A 14,932-nucleotide genomic window follows, 5' to 3' on the forward strand; every position below is an offset into this window, starting at 1 on the left:
AGGGGAGAGAGAAAGAGAAAGAAAGAAAGAGAGAGAAAGAAAGAAAGAGAGAAAGAGAGAAAGAGAAAGAGAGAGAAAGAAAGAGAGAGAAAGAAAGCAAAAGAGAGAGTGAGTGAGAGAGAGAAAGAAAGCAAGAAAGAGAGAGAAATGAGAGGAAGGGAGAAAGAGAGAGAAATGAGAGAGAAAAGGGGAGAATAAAGAAAAATGAGAAAATGATTGATGCAGAGAATGAAAGGAAAGAGAAACAAAAGAGAGAGAGGAGTGACTCTTGATTTAAAGCGTATGATAAAAAGCACCCAAATAATAAGAGAGGAAAACCCCCAGCCCTCACCTGTTTCTGGAAATGGTTCAAGAGTGTTTATATATACACACACACACAAGGGGGGATAACATGTATAATATGTACTGTCTTAGAGTGTCATTTTGTGTCATTTTGGTTGGTGGGGTGCCACAGGATTTTGTAAATGTAAAAAATGTGCCGCGGCTCAAAAAAGGTTGAAAATCACTGTCTTATAACAGGATGGGACCTGGAGAAGGCCAACTCTGTGGGACCTGATTACTTACGGGATAGGTGAAGCAATAGACTGTCCCGTAGATAATCTGGGATGGAGAGAGTCTGGCTCGCTGGAGAGGCCCCTTGCCTAAACCCACATAGACTCCGGAGCTGCTACCTAGCATCCAGTGAAGGGCTGCAATATCTTTTACTACCACACTGTGGGTGTGGCTAATTTTGTGGGTGTGGCTTGCTGGCCATGTGCCCAGGTGGGAGTGGGGTGGCTTAAAGGCAGGGGTGGGCTGCTGCCCAGATGGGGGAGGAATGCAGTGGGTGGAGCAAAAATGGAACTCCGCCCCAGAGCCCCCAAATTGCACTGAAAGATGTTGAAAGAAAATGCAGGGCGTCCTGCATAAGCCACACCCACAGTGTGGTAGTAAAAGTTTTGGTAGCTCTTCCCTGCTTAAAGGTCATGTGACTGGCTTAAAGGTGGCCAACAAGGGTTTGGGTTAGGGTGCCTGGCCTCTCCTCGCCTCAAAGAGATTTCCCTATCTATTTATTTTATTTATTTTTATTATTTATTTATTTATTGTTAGAGTTGAAAGTGACCATGCAGGTCATCAAGTCCAACCCCCTGCCTGAGCAAGAATCCTAAAGCATCCCAGCCAAATGGCAGTCCAATCTCCTCTTGAAAGTGTCCAGAGTTGGGGAGTCCACAACCTCCACAGGCAGGTTGTTCCACTGGTTGATCGCTCTGACCGTCAGGAAGTTCTTCCTTACTTCTAGGTTGAATCTCTCCTTGGTCAGCTTCCAGCCGTTGTTCCTCGTCCGGCCCTCTGGTTCTCTGGAGAATAGAGTGGCCCCCTCCTCTCTATGGCAACCCCTCATATACCTGTATACAGCTATCATGTCCCCTCTGGCCCTCCTTTTCTCTAGGCTATCCATGCCCAGTTCCCGCAATCTCTCTTCGTAAGTCTTGGTTTCAAGTCCCCTAATCATTTTGGTTATTACTGAACATCTAAAATATACTATTTAATTCTATGTATATATGCCATATGTCTACATACATATTACACTCGCACACAAAAATATATATTATCTACTAAAAAATGTATATGTATGTACACACATGCACAGCTCTTCTAAAATTATACACATTCACCCTCATTTACTGCAATAGGAAAAACATACCCAGAGCCCAGAAGGGAAAAAAGGAAAAAATAAATAAAATTTCTACCAGTTCTGCGTACCTGATTGTACCTGTAGAAGCCCAACACTGCTAGCACCTGATCTCCTAAGCATTACAGAGTGTATCCTTCAGCCTCCTTGGCCCCCTTTCTAGCTTCTAGAGATGAAAATGTAACGTTCGAAGAGATTATAACAACAACAACAACAACACCAAAACAAAAAAAAAGGCATAACAATGGAGCATGTCTGGATGGAGTATGAAATAACAATGGAGTATCAAATCAAAACATACAGATATATTTCATCTGATAACAAGATTAATTTCAATAGGGCTGGACTTCAACTCCCAGGATTCGCCAGCCAGGCTTATGCTCACACAAACACCAACAAACCAGGGCTTGTTTAGAATAGAATAGAATTTCATTGGCCAAGTTTGATTGGACACACAAGGAATTTGTGTTGGTGCAGATGCTCTCAGCGTACGTAAAAGAAAAAGACACATTTGTGAAGAATCATGTGGTACGACACTTAATGATTGTTTTATTTATTTTATTTATTTATTTTGTCCAGTACCCAATGAGAGTTTTAGTGGAGATATATATACACATAGTAAAATACATGATGAAGGTTATAGAGGAGATCCTCATAGTAAAATATATCTAAGAAATAATAGAAAAGAAGATATAGTAATAGAACATATCAATGAAAGAATAGAAGAGACATAGTAATAGAAGAAAGGTATAGGAGATATAGGAGAGCAATAGGACAGGGGAGGGAAGGCACTCTAGTGCACTTGTACTCGCCCCTTACTGACCTCTTAGGAATCTGGATAGGTCAACCGTAGGTCAAATAAGCAATGAAGAAACAATCGATGATAATAAAAATCTTAGGATACAAGCAACAAGTGACAGTCATACAGTCCTAAGTGGTAGGAAAAGGATGATAGGAATGATGAGAAAAAACTAGTAGAAATAGAAGTGCAGATTTAGTAAAAGGTCTAACAGTGTTGAGGGAATTATTAGTTCAGTAGAGTGTTGTTACTATGGGTAAAAACATGCTATTTAATTATTTCCTATTTTAAAAGTAATTAAGGATCATACTAAGGAACTAGAGAAGGGCAATAAAAAAACTATTAAGTATTCAATAAATAGTGCATAAACCTACTGTGTTCACCCTCCCTCTGTTAATGCAATTTAGGATTTCTTCTTATAAACCTCCTTGTGTCCTCAACAGAGCAGAATAAAAGTAGCCCAGCCATGGTTGGGCGGGGTGGGGTGGGTGGGGTTGGACTAGATGACCTACAAGGCCCCTTCCAGCTCTTGTCAATCTGTATTTAAACGAGGAAGAATGTATGTAAGCAGCGCAGGCGCTTTGCAGACGCCCCCCGAGGGAGGGATGGAAACCCCTCCCGCCGCGCATGCGCAATCCTCTCCTCGGCCTCAGAGACGCTCCCAGGCTGCGGCGCGCAAGATGGCGGCGGCCGAGCGGGAGGCCCGTGAGGCGGCGGCCGAAGAAACCGAGGAGCAGCGGCCGGCCCTCGGACCCGCTCCGGCCCCGGCTCCCTTGGGCCTGACGGAGCTGCCCGGCGAGCTGCTGGAGCTCATCTTGTGCTGCGGCTCGCTGGGCGCCGCCGAACTAGGCCGCCTCTCCTGCACCTGCCGCCACCTGAGGGAAGCCTGCCAGCCCCGCGGGAAGGTCTGGCGGGAGCAGCTGCGGCGCAGGTGGGCGAGGCAGCCTCTGGGCGTGGGGGGGGGGGAGAGAGAGCAGTCCGGCACGGAGGGGGGTGGTAGAGGGAAGCTTCCGGGTTTCGCATCACGGCTGCGGCAGAGTGCCTGGGCATGTGCAGAGTGCAGGGATAGAAGACAGGGTACTTCCAGCCAGGAGGAGCGTTCCGCGTTCCCACCATGAGTGCACCAAGGCGCCTGGGCATGTGCAGAGTGCAGGGATAAAGGAGCGTCCATGTTTGGTAGCACAGGTGCATCAGGGTGTCTGGGCATGTGCAGAGTGCAGGCATAGAAGACAGGGTGCTTCCAGCCATGAGGAGCGTCCAGGGGTCCCACTATTGAGTGCACCAAGGCGCCTGGGCATGTACAGAGTGCAAGGATAAAGGAGAGTCCAGGTTTGGTACCACAGATGCATCAGGGAATCTGAGCATGTGCAGAGTGCAGGGATAAAGGAATGCCCAGGTTTTGTGCAACAGGTGGATCAGTGTGTCTGGGCATATGCAGAATGCGGGGGTAGAGGAGGAGTGTCCAGGTTTGTTTTTTTTACCGCAGGTGGACCAAGGTGTCTGGGCATGTGCAGAGTGCAGAAATACATGAATCAAGCCACCTCGAGTCCTCGGAGAGGAACGACATATAAATCCGATGAATAAATAAATAAATATCCAGCTTTTGTACCACAGATGCATCGGGATGTCTGAGCATGTGCAGAAAGCAGGGGTAGAGGGTTAGAGCCAAACAGGAGCAGCATCCAGGTTTCGCACCCCAGGTGCATCAGGGTGCCTGGACATGTGCAGAGTGCAGGGATACAGGAGTGTCCAGGTTTGGTACCACAGGTGCATCAAGGTGACTGGGCATGTGCAGAGAGCGGGGATAGAAGACCGGGCACTCCAAGCCAGGAAGAGCAGCCAGCATTCCCACCAAGGAGCATGTGCAGAGAGCATAGAAGAGGAGCATCCAGGTTTTGTACCACAGGTGGATCATTTTGTCTGGGCCTGTGCAGAGTGCAGGAATATAAGACAAGGTACTTCCAGCCAGGAGAAGTTTCCAGGTTTTGCACCAGGGTGTCTGGGCATGTGCAAAGGACAGGTGGGGCGAGGAAGAAGAAGTTGTCCCAGATCTAAAGAAGCTGCCTTGTTTTTGCAGCTCGTGATGCACCAGGAATAGAGAGATTGGTAAGCGATGCTTCTGGGCATGGCCAGGAACAGAGCAACGAGGCTTCTGAGCATGGGCAGAGGGCTTGGGGGCCAGGAGGACAGATGGAATCCCAGCTAAGAAAGAGAAGGGGGAGCCAGATTCAACTTAACAACCAGATTACTAACTTATCCGCTGCGGTGATTTGCTTTAAAAAATGGTGGCGAGAAATATCGTGAAATGGGGCAAGACCCACTTAATAAATGCCACAGAAATGTTGAGTTCAGTTGTGGTCGCAAGTCGAGGACTTCCTGTAGATGCCACTCACCTGCCCCGAGCCACTTTTAAAATACAGTGTTCTCTCGATTTTCGTGGGTTTGAACTTCGCGAATAGCCTATACCACGGTTTTTCAAAAAATATTAATTAAAAAATACTTCACGGGGTTTTTTTCTATACCACGGTTTTTCCCGCTTGATGACATCATACATCATTGCCAAACTGATAATTTTTGCAAATAAATAACAAAAATAATAATTATTGTTAATAAATAATTATGTTTATAAATATCAGGATTACTAAGTGTCTTATTCAATGGAGAATACCAGTAATAATGGTGAGTAAATTGTTAAGGGAATGGAAAATGGTAATTTATGGGTTTAAAGTGTTAAGGGAAGGCTTGTGATAATGTCCATAGCCCAAAATGGTGTATTTACTTCCGCATCTCTACTTCGCGAAAATTCGACTTTCACGGGCGGTCTCGGAACGCATCCCCCGTGAAAATCGAGGGAACACTGTATACTGTTCAAAAAAATAAAGGGAACACTTAAGCAACACAATATAACTCCAAGTAAACTAAACTTCTGTGATATGAAACTGTCCACTTAGGAAGCAACAGTGATGGACAATCCATTTCACATGTTGTCAGCACATTCGACTTTGTGCAGTTGGAGTCTACAGAGAGGGGCGGCATACAAATCTAATAAATTAATTAATAAATAAAGTATTCCATGAGAATATTTCATTCATTCAGATCTAGGATGGGTTCTTTGAGTGGCCCCTTTACATTTCTGAGCAGTGTAAATTCTGCATGCTTCATTTTTTTTTAGTCCTTCGGAGATTTAGAATGACTTGATCTGTTGGCCATTTTCAAGGCCTTAAAAACCTGGCTCTGCACTCGTGCCTGGAGCTCAGAATGTGTTATTTGGCTGTGGTGTTGGTTGATGAATCATCATTGCTGCTGTTTGTGGATGTTTTTACGGTTTTAATGTCTCTTTTTGATTGTTTTATAATTTTAGAAGTGTAAACGGCCCGCTTGTTGTGTTGGGCAGCTATAGAAAGTGAATGAATGCATGAATAACTGAACAGAATAACAGAACGATGGAGTTGGAAGGGACCTTGGAGGTCTTCTAGTCTAACCCCCTGTTCAGGCAGGAAACCATCTACCATTTCAGATAAATGGCTGTCCAGTCTCTTCTTGAACACCTCCAGTATTGGGGTATCCATAACTTCTGGAGGCAAGCTGTTCCATTGATTAATTGTTCTCACTGCCAGGAAATTTCTCCTTAGTTCTAGGTTGCTTCTCCCCTTGATTAGTTTCCATCATTTGCCTCTTATGAAACATAGAATAGAATAGAATTCTTTATTGGCCAAGTGTGATTGGACACACAAGGAATTTGTCTTGGTGCATATGCTCTCAGTGTATATAAAAGAAAATACAGATTTGTCAAGAATCATGTGGTACAACACAATGATTGTCATCGGGGTCAAATAAGCAATGAAGAAACAATCAATATTAATACAAATCTTAGGATATAAGCAACAAGTTAAAGTCATACAGTCCTAAGTGGGAGGAAATGGGTGATAGGAATGATGAGAGAAAACTAGTAGAAATAGAAGTACTGTACAGACTTAGTAAAAAGTTTAACAGTGTTGAGGGAATTATTTGTTTAGCAGAGTGATGGCATTTGGGGAAAAGACTGTTCTTGTGTCTAGTTCTCGGTGTGCAGTGTTCTGTAGTGACGTTTTGAGGGTAGGAGTTGAAACAATTTGTGTCCAGGATGCGAGGGGTCAGTAAATATTTTCACTGCCCTCTTTTTGACTCGTGCAGTATACAGGTCCTCAATGGAAGGCAGGTTGGCAGCAGTTTACATACATACATATATACATGCTAGTTTATCATTTACCTAGCTATTCTGTGACTTCAAAAGCTCTTTCTGCTGCTTCATCAATGACAGTCCTACTTAAAAATTCAGAGAGAGAATTTCATTTCATTTCATTTTATTGGATTTGTATGCCGCCCCTCTCCGTAGACTCGGGGCGGCTAACAACAGTAATAAAAACAACGTGTGACAATCCAATACTAAAGAAGCTAAAACCCCTTTTTTAAAAAACCAATCATACATACAAACGTACCATACATAAATTGTGGAAGCCGAGGGGGAAAGAATATCTTAATTCCCCCATGCCTCATGACAAAGGTGGGTTTTAAGAAGCTTGCGAAAGGCAAGAAGGGTGGGGGCTATTCTAATCTCTGGGAGGAGTTGGTTCCAGAGGGCCGGGGCCGCCACAGAGAAGGCTCTTCCCCTGGGCCCCGCCAAACGACATTGTTTAGTTGACGGGACCCGGAGAAGGCCAACTCTGTGGGACCTAATTGGTCGCTGGGATTCGTGTGGCAGAAGGCGGTCCCAGAGATAACCTGGTCCAAATACTTTTATCCATTTTCTTTAATAGGCATCTGGTTGTCCTAGCTTGTAAACTTTTCCCCTTTAATTATTTTACTATCTGGAGTTGACAAAGGGCAGTGTTGGTGAGGAATGCTTCCAATAACTGACTTTGCCATTCCCAAACCTTCTATTGTGGGTCCCGTCCATCCGTATCTGCTTGCTTTCATCTCTGCCTTATGCAGTTCCTTTTCAGTGATAGATGTATTTAGTGGCTTTGAATGACCAGCGGGTGCCAAATGACTCGTTGCCTGGAATACGGTGGCACACATGGCCGCCCGTTATTATTGCAACTGTTTATTTTAAAGCAGCAGGGCAGAGAATTAATTCCTCCAACCGAATTTGCAAGGGGGAGGATTTAAAGCCCTCCGATGTAATTACTTCAAATGGAGCCCGGCCCAAAGGAACAGGTCAATAACTCTTCGCCTGCCAGAAAGTCTCACGTTCAAAGAAAACGGCTGCTTTTGGAAGGCAGGACTCCATTCTCGCCAGCCCGCACGCTTGGAACTGAATCTTTGGACGGTCCAATTTGGCTGCTTGGCAGGCTAAAGCCGCTGTCTGAATCGCGGACGGCCACTTGGAAGCAAACTCGCGAGTTTTAGCTTGCTGAACTCGCCCGATGGTTCGGCCTCTTCTGCAGGTGCAGACAGGATATCTCCTTCCTTTGAACTGCTCATTCGGAGTTTTACAAGCCAACTGGCAGTTCGGAAAACTATGGGGTGGGAGGAATTAAAAAAGCTTGTCTTCCCTTGCCAAGGCATGAACAAAGCCAGGCAGCCGGCAAACTTCTTCTCCCTGGAAGAGAAAATTTACATATATCTCTTTCCAAACACTCTTGTCATTATTGACTCTGGAAGTGTTAATGCAAATGCTTGCGAGTCGTATTTCCAGCAGTGAAAGAAAAAGAGAGATCGGTAAAAGTCTTGAACTAAAAAGTTAAAAACAACGACAGTACATTGTGTGGCATCATTGCAAGCTTCCATAGATAGGGTGTGGTTGACCATTAAATGTTATGTGTGGATGATTGTGAAGTATTGATTTTTTTTTAAGATAATGGGTTTTTAGTCATAGTTTTAATTGTTAGATTTGTACATATATTGTTTTGTATTGTATGTTGTGAGCCGCCCCGGGTCTCCGGAGAGGGGCGGCATACATCTAATTAATAATAATAATATTTATTATTATTATTTATTTGAGTTGTCTGTGGAGATTCTCAGCCGTTCGGGTCATGGTTGTCCCAAAGGTGCTTTTTTTCCCAAGAGGCCACTGGACTTTCTTTGTGTTTTATTTATTTTACTTATTTATTTATTCATTGGATTTCTATGCCGCCCCTCTCCGAGGACTCGGGGCAGCTTACAACATATAAAAAACAGTAGGTTACAATAAGATTAAATCCAATTAAAGGTTTTCCTTGAAGATGTGTCACTTCTCATCCAAGAAACTTCTTCAGCTCAGACTGGGTTTATTTGAGGTGCATCCTTTTATTTATTAAAAATATGTGGCCATCTGGATTGAATCATGGCTCTTTAGCCCTTGGACCTCAGTCGTAAATGAATTAAGCAGAATATGGTGCATTGGATTACCTTAATCCAATGATTTCTTTTAGAATACAGGTATTCACATAGTATTCAGTCACACATGTATACAGTAGTCCCTCGCTATACCGCGCTTCACCTACTGCGGCTTCACTTCATCGCGGGTTTCTGAGGAAGTCGATCGGCAGATTTAAACAGCCCGCCGAACTCGATCGGCAGGTTTTTAAAAAAATATATATATCTAAAATTGTAAATACTGTATTTAAATACTGTATCTAAAATAAATACTGTGTGGGAAGGGTTTATAAACACTTAAAACAATGAAAACTTACCAAACAATTACAATATAAATACTTAAATAAGTACTATCAGTCGATAAATTCCCCATCGCGGATTTCACCTATCGCGGCCAGGTCTGGAACGTAACACCAGCGATAGGTGAGGGACTACTGTATGGCCCTTCTTTCCCTTTGGCCTAGCCCTTGTAGGGATTTCTAAAAAGGATTGTATTAAAGTTTGTTGCAAAAATCAAAACCAGAAGCACACACAGATAACTGATTCAGCTGGATCCATTAACTTCTTTATAAACATAGTAACAGATGAAGTTATAATACCATTAGCAGACTTCTTCAATGTAGTTGCAAGTAAACACAAGCAGGTGAGTTAGTTTCATTTCAGCAGAGCAGACAAGCAGAGAGAGCACAGAGTGAGCAGAGCCACACCCAGCCTTAAGCTTTCAGTTTCGATTCTCTGCACAGAGTCAGAAGTGGTTAGCTCCCATGGGCTGACTTAGTTGTTATGTCTATTCAATGGCTAACCTTGTTAACATGGCTCTCCCAACTCATGAATGCCTCTCCCTAGCTGATGGGAAAGGAATGAGGAACTGGTGGCTGCACACTAATAATATCATTAAGCTGTTTATTTTATGTAATTAGAAGGTTCTGTCATTGAGGAGGACATGGTGGGTCTGTTAACTGATTGGGGTTCCCAAAATAACAGCTCTGCGGAGCTGAGTGGAAGATGATTGTTTCCCTACTAAGCCATTTGTTCAGGCTCAGCAGCCAATTTTGAAAAATTCTCCATCTTTCCTCCCCTTTCTGCTCACCCAAATTCAATGGACACTCTATTGCAGTGTTTCCCAACCTTGGCAACTTGAAGATATTTGGACTTCAACTCCCAGAATTCCCCAGCCAGCGAATGCTGGCTGGGGAATTCTGGGAGTTGAAGTCCAGATATCTTCAAGTTGCCAAGGTTGGGAAACACTGCTCTACTGCAATGCTTCTCAATCTTGGTGACTTTAAAATGAGTGGACTTCAACTCCCATAATTCTAGGAATTGGAAGTCCACGAATCTTAAAGCTGCCATGGTTAAGAAACACTGCTCTTCTGTTACTTTTGGTAGGTATGCAACTACATTTATTTATTTTTATTTTATTTATTTGTTTGTTTTGTCAGATATGTATTGGTGGTATATAAAAATATAACAATAATTATATACATGATACTAATAAAAAAGAAACATTAGGACAGGGTACAGAAGGCACGCTGGTGCACTTATGCATGGCCCTTACTTGACCTCTTAGGAATCAGGAGATATCAGCAGTGGATAGTCTAAGGGTGAAGTTTGGGAGGTTTGGTGATGATACTACAGAGTCTGGTAGTAAGTTCCATGCATCAACTACTCAGTTACTAAAGTCAGGCATAGGGGAACTGAGATGTTCTTTCCCCCTGGGCCTCTTCAGTTTATGCATGATATGTCAGTATGTATGTCTGGTTTTTATAATAAGGGTTTTTAGTTGTTTTATTATTAGATTGCTACATATTGTTTTTATCACTGTTGTTAGCCGCCCCGAGTCCGCGGAGAGGGGGGCATACAAATCCAATAAATAAATAAATAAACAAACAAACAAATAAATAAATAAATAAATAAAGTCGTATTTCCTGCAGTCGAGTTTAGAGCAGTTTGCCTTAACTTTGTATCTGTTGTGTGCTCGTGTGCTGTGGTGGTTGAAGCTGAAGTAGTCATTGACAGGAAGGATGTAGCACAGGGGTCCCCAAACTTTTTACACAGGGGGCCAGTTCACTGTCCCTCAGACTGTTGGAGGGCCGGACTATAAAAAAAACTATGAACAAATCCCTATGCACACTGCACATACCTTATTTTAACATTAAAAAACAAAATGGGAACGTACTATTTAGAGGGGGGGAAGAAGTCTGAAATTCATACATGTTTATGTTTTGTTTTTAATTTTCTTTTGTTAACATCTGATTGGCTAAACAAGGTTTTCTTGGTTTATAGAAAAATGTATAAAATATTTATAGAAAAATATATAAAGAAGGAAGCACTTTGGCATAATGATTAATAAGTTGGAAATATAATTGGTGTTGTACTTTTTGAAGGAACATTAAGGAGGGAATTTAATTAAAAGAAAAGTATGTACCTGGATGACAACATTAGAAAAAAAACTTTTGCAACTTTTTTGATGATTGATATTAGTTACTGACAAAATACCGCATTTTATTCAGGGAAAATTAGATGGTACATTGTATTGGTTGAATGTATGTTGAGAAAATTTTTTAAAAATTTACACCCCCCCCCAAAAAAAGTCCTTCCTTCCTCCGCCCCCTCCATTCATTTCATTCTTCCTTCCTTCTTTGTTCCCTCCATTTCTTCTTCCTTCCTTCCTCCTTTCCTTCCTTCCTTTTCCTGCCATTTCTCCTTCTTTCCTTCCCTCCCTCCTTCCCACTTCTCTCTTCCCTCTCCCTTTTTTCCCTTCTTTCTCATTTGTTTTTTCCCCTCTCCCTCGTTCTTTCCCTCCATCATTTTCTCATTTTTCTCTCTCACATTCCCTCCCCCCTCACTTGTTTTCTCTCCTTCTCTCTCTTGCTTTCTTTCTCTCTCTCCTTTTCTTCTCTCTTCCTTCCTCTCTTCTTTCTTTTTCTGCCCTGCAACACGCCGCGGGGCAGTCGGCTGCAAGCAGAAGCTCCCAAGACGGTGGCACCGACGTCGGGTCGCAGTACATTGCTGGCGCTGGCCCGCTGGCTGGCCCAGGACGGAGGTGCCAGCCCCATGCCCAGCGCAGCGCCAGCAATGTACGGCGTCCTGCAACACATCAAGCCGCCGCCGCCGGTGCCTTGCAGCCAACCGCCCCACCGCCGCCTTACGACTACTGCTGTGCCCTCCCGCTTGACCCACGTTGCGCCACCTTCGTGGCTTGCCCTGCTGCCCCGCGCCCACCAGAGCTCCCGGTGCAGCCGAAGCGCGGGGCGGAGTAGGCGGCGGCGGCTGCTTCAGGCCCGCCCCCGAGCTGAGCTTCCTTCGAGGCAAAACTGCAAAGCTCACCTGCCGCCTCGAAGGAAGCTCAACTCAACGAGGACCGGCTGTTGGTCCCTTGAAGCTGCCGCTGCCCACTGCAGAGATCCCTTCGCCCGAACGGAGGCGGCGGGCTCAAGGGACCAAGAGCTGGTCTTTCTCAGCGCTGAATTGTTGCAGCCTCTGAGTCCGCCTCCGGGTGAAGGGATCTCCTCGGGGAGAAAGGAAGGAAGCCAAAGGAAGCTCAGCTGAAGGAGGGCCGGCTGTTGGTCCCTTGAAGCTGCCACCGCCACCAACGCCCACTGCGGAGATCCCTTCGCCCGAACGTAGGCGGCGGCGGGTTCAAGGGACCAACAGCTGGTCCTCGTTGAGCTGAGCTTCCTTTGGCTTCCTTCCTTTCTCCCCGAGGAGATCCCTTCGCCCGGAGGCGGACTCAGAGGCTGCAACAATTCAGCGCCGAGAAAGACCGGCTCTTGGTCCCTTGAGCCCGCCGTCGCCGCCTCCGTTCGGGCAAAGGGATCTCTGCAGTGGGCAGCGGCAGCTTCAAGAGACCAACAGCCGGTCCTCGTTGAGCTGAGCTTCCTTTGGCTTCCTTCGAGGCGGCAGGTGAGCTTTGCAGCTTTGCCTTGAAGGAAGCCAAAGGAAGCTCAGCTCGGGGGCGGGCCTGAAGCAGCCGCCGCCGCCTACTCCGCCCCGCGCTTCGGCCGCGCCGGGGCCAAGTAAGCCGAGGCTAGGCCCGTCGCCCCCAGCTCCAAGCGCGGGGCCTAGGCGGCGGGCAAGCATCGGGAGGGCCTCCCCGTCGCCTGGCTGGGACGGTGTGGCCGTTAACAAGTTAGTGCGCGGGGGGTCCTGATAAATTGTTTACTGCCCCCTCCAGACGCTCTTGCAGAGCTTCCAGGCTCCCTGCGGGGCAGCGAAGAAGCAAAAAAGCAGCACTCTCCCGCTCTCTCTCTCCCTCTCTTTCTTGCTTTATTTTTCTCTCTCGCTCCCTTTCTTTTTTTTTTTTTTTTAATAGTTTTTTTATTATTTTTCATAAAAAGACAAACAAATACAAACAAACAATGAACATAAAGTGGGGGTGTATTTCCCCCGCTTCTTATGAAAGTATAAATTCAAATATAGAAAAAGAATACATATGTATTAACTATTATAAAAAAAAGAAAAAATTAATAAATTTGAATTGAAGTTTACAAATCTTAATGTGGGTATTAAGGTTAATATAACATAGTTACCAAAAAAGAAAGATACCTTTAATATAATCCTAATTACTATAATAAAATAGTATTAAACCTTCAATCTAAACAGTAAGACTAAATTCAACTATTATACTTCAAAAATCTTAATATATTGCTTATACTTATACATACATAGCTATATCATAATCATCAAAAAATCCTTTTAAACTAATATTACTATTATTATCATCTAAATAAAAACTAATACAAAATAAAGAGAAAGAAAAAACAACCACTAACGATATATCTTATTTTTTCTTATCTATCCATTTGTAAACGTTATTCCATGTTTCGTAAAATTTAGTATCCTCTTGATCGTTTAATCTTCTTGTCATCATATCCATTTCAGCGCAATCTAATATCTTAGCTATAACCTCTTCTTCCTTGGGGATTTCCTCCCCTTTCCAGTTTTGCGCATATATTATTCTAGCCGCAGTTAATATATGTATGATTAAATAAAAAATTTCTTTCTTATAAATCTGGGTTGTGACACCTAATAAATAAAATTCCGGGGTATTATCTATATCTTGTTTTATTATTTCTTTTAATATTTTTTCAATCATCTTCCAATATAGTTTTGCTTTGCTACATGTCCACCATTGATGATAGTAAGTTCCTATATCCTTCTTACATTTCCAACATATTGGGGATGTTTTGGGAAACATTTTTGCTATCCTATTTGGTGGGAGATGCCATCTATAGAACATTTTGATTTGGTTTTCTTTTAAAGAAACTGATTTAGTCATTTTCCAATTATTAATCCACACTTTCTCCCATGTGTCTATATCTATTTCCTTACCAATATTTCTACACCATCTTATCATAGTATCTTTTAAAGTCAACTCTATATTTTTATGAGCAATAAGTAGTTTATATATTTTCCCTATCATTTTTGTAGAGTTAGTGGTTATTAAGGTAGTTAAAGGATTCTTACTTTTATTAAAAATGTAAAGAGTTTTATCCTTCTGATATCTAGATCGGATCTGGGCATAGTGCCACCAATCTATTATTATCCCTTCTTCTTGTAGTTCAATTCTAGATTTAAGCTTCATCTGATCATTTAATAGTTCTTTATATCTATGAGTCATTTTCTTGTCCTTTATAGACTTTGGATGCGTTATTGCTTCTAAGGGAGCTAACCAATCTGGGATGCTTAAGAAATGATTCTTCTTTATATCTTTCCATACTTCTAGTAAGTATTTCCTTAATGTATGCCTTTTAAAATATGAATGGTTTTTGTCCTTATCATACCATAAAAATGCGTGCCATCCAAGCATTAAATCATGTCCTTCTAATTCGAGTGTTCTTTTATTATCTAAGATTATCCAATCTCTAAGCCATGTTAGTGCAGCGGCCTGATAGTATAATTTCCAATTTGGAAGGCCAAATCCTCCTCTTTCTTTGATATCTTCTAAACAATTCATTTTTATCCTTGCTTTTTTACCTTGCCATATAAATTTTTTAACTAAGTTGGTTAAAGTTTTTAAAAAGATACCCCCTGGGTTTATTGGTATTGTCTGAAAAAGAAATAAGACCTTGGGTAAAATGTTCATCTTAATTGTTGCAATTCTTCCTAAGAAAGATATTTTCAAA

The 14,932-nt window shown here is 43.1% G+C and overlaps 1 protein-coding gene across 2 annotated transcripts in view; it reads left to right on the plus strand.

The window, feature by feature from the left end:
- The first annotated feature begins 3,074 nt into the window (after positions 1-3,074).
- The window catches only part of FBXO21 (F-box protein 21), a 50,324-nt gene continuing 38,466 nt past the window's right edge, over positions 3,075-14,932 (plus strand). Inside the window, exon 1 of one of the 2 annotated variants that reach the window (XM_070763079.1) lies at positions 3,075-3,402. In XM_070763079.1, the coding sequence (XP_070619180.1) occupies positions 3,077-3,402 (326 nt within the window). In that variant the 5' untranslated portion in view covers positions 3,075-3,076. The remainder of the gene's footprint in view (positions 3,403-14,932) is intronic. The other variant, XM_070763078.1, reaches the window with a different exon arrangement.

Source organism: Erythrolamprus reginae, chromosome 10 (genome assembly GCF_031021105.1).
Source record: "Erythrolamprus reginae isolate rEryReg1 chromosome 10, rEryReg1.hap1, whole genome shotgun sequence".
Taxonomy (NCBI): Eukaryota; Metazoa; Chordata; class Lepidosauria; order Squamata; family Dipsadidae; genus Erythrolamprus; species Erythrolamprus reginae.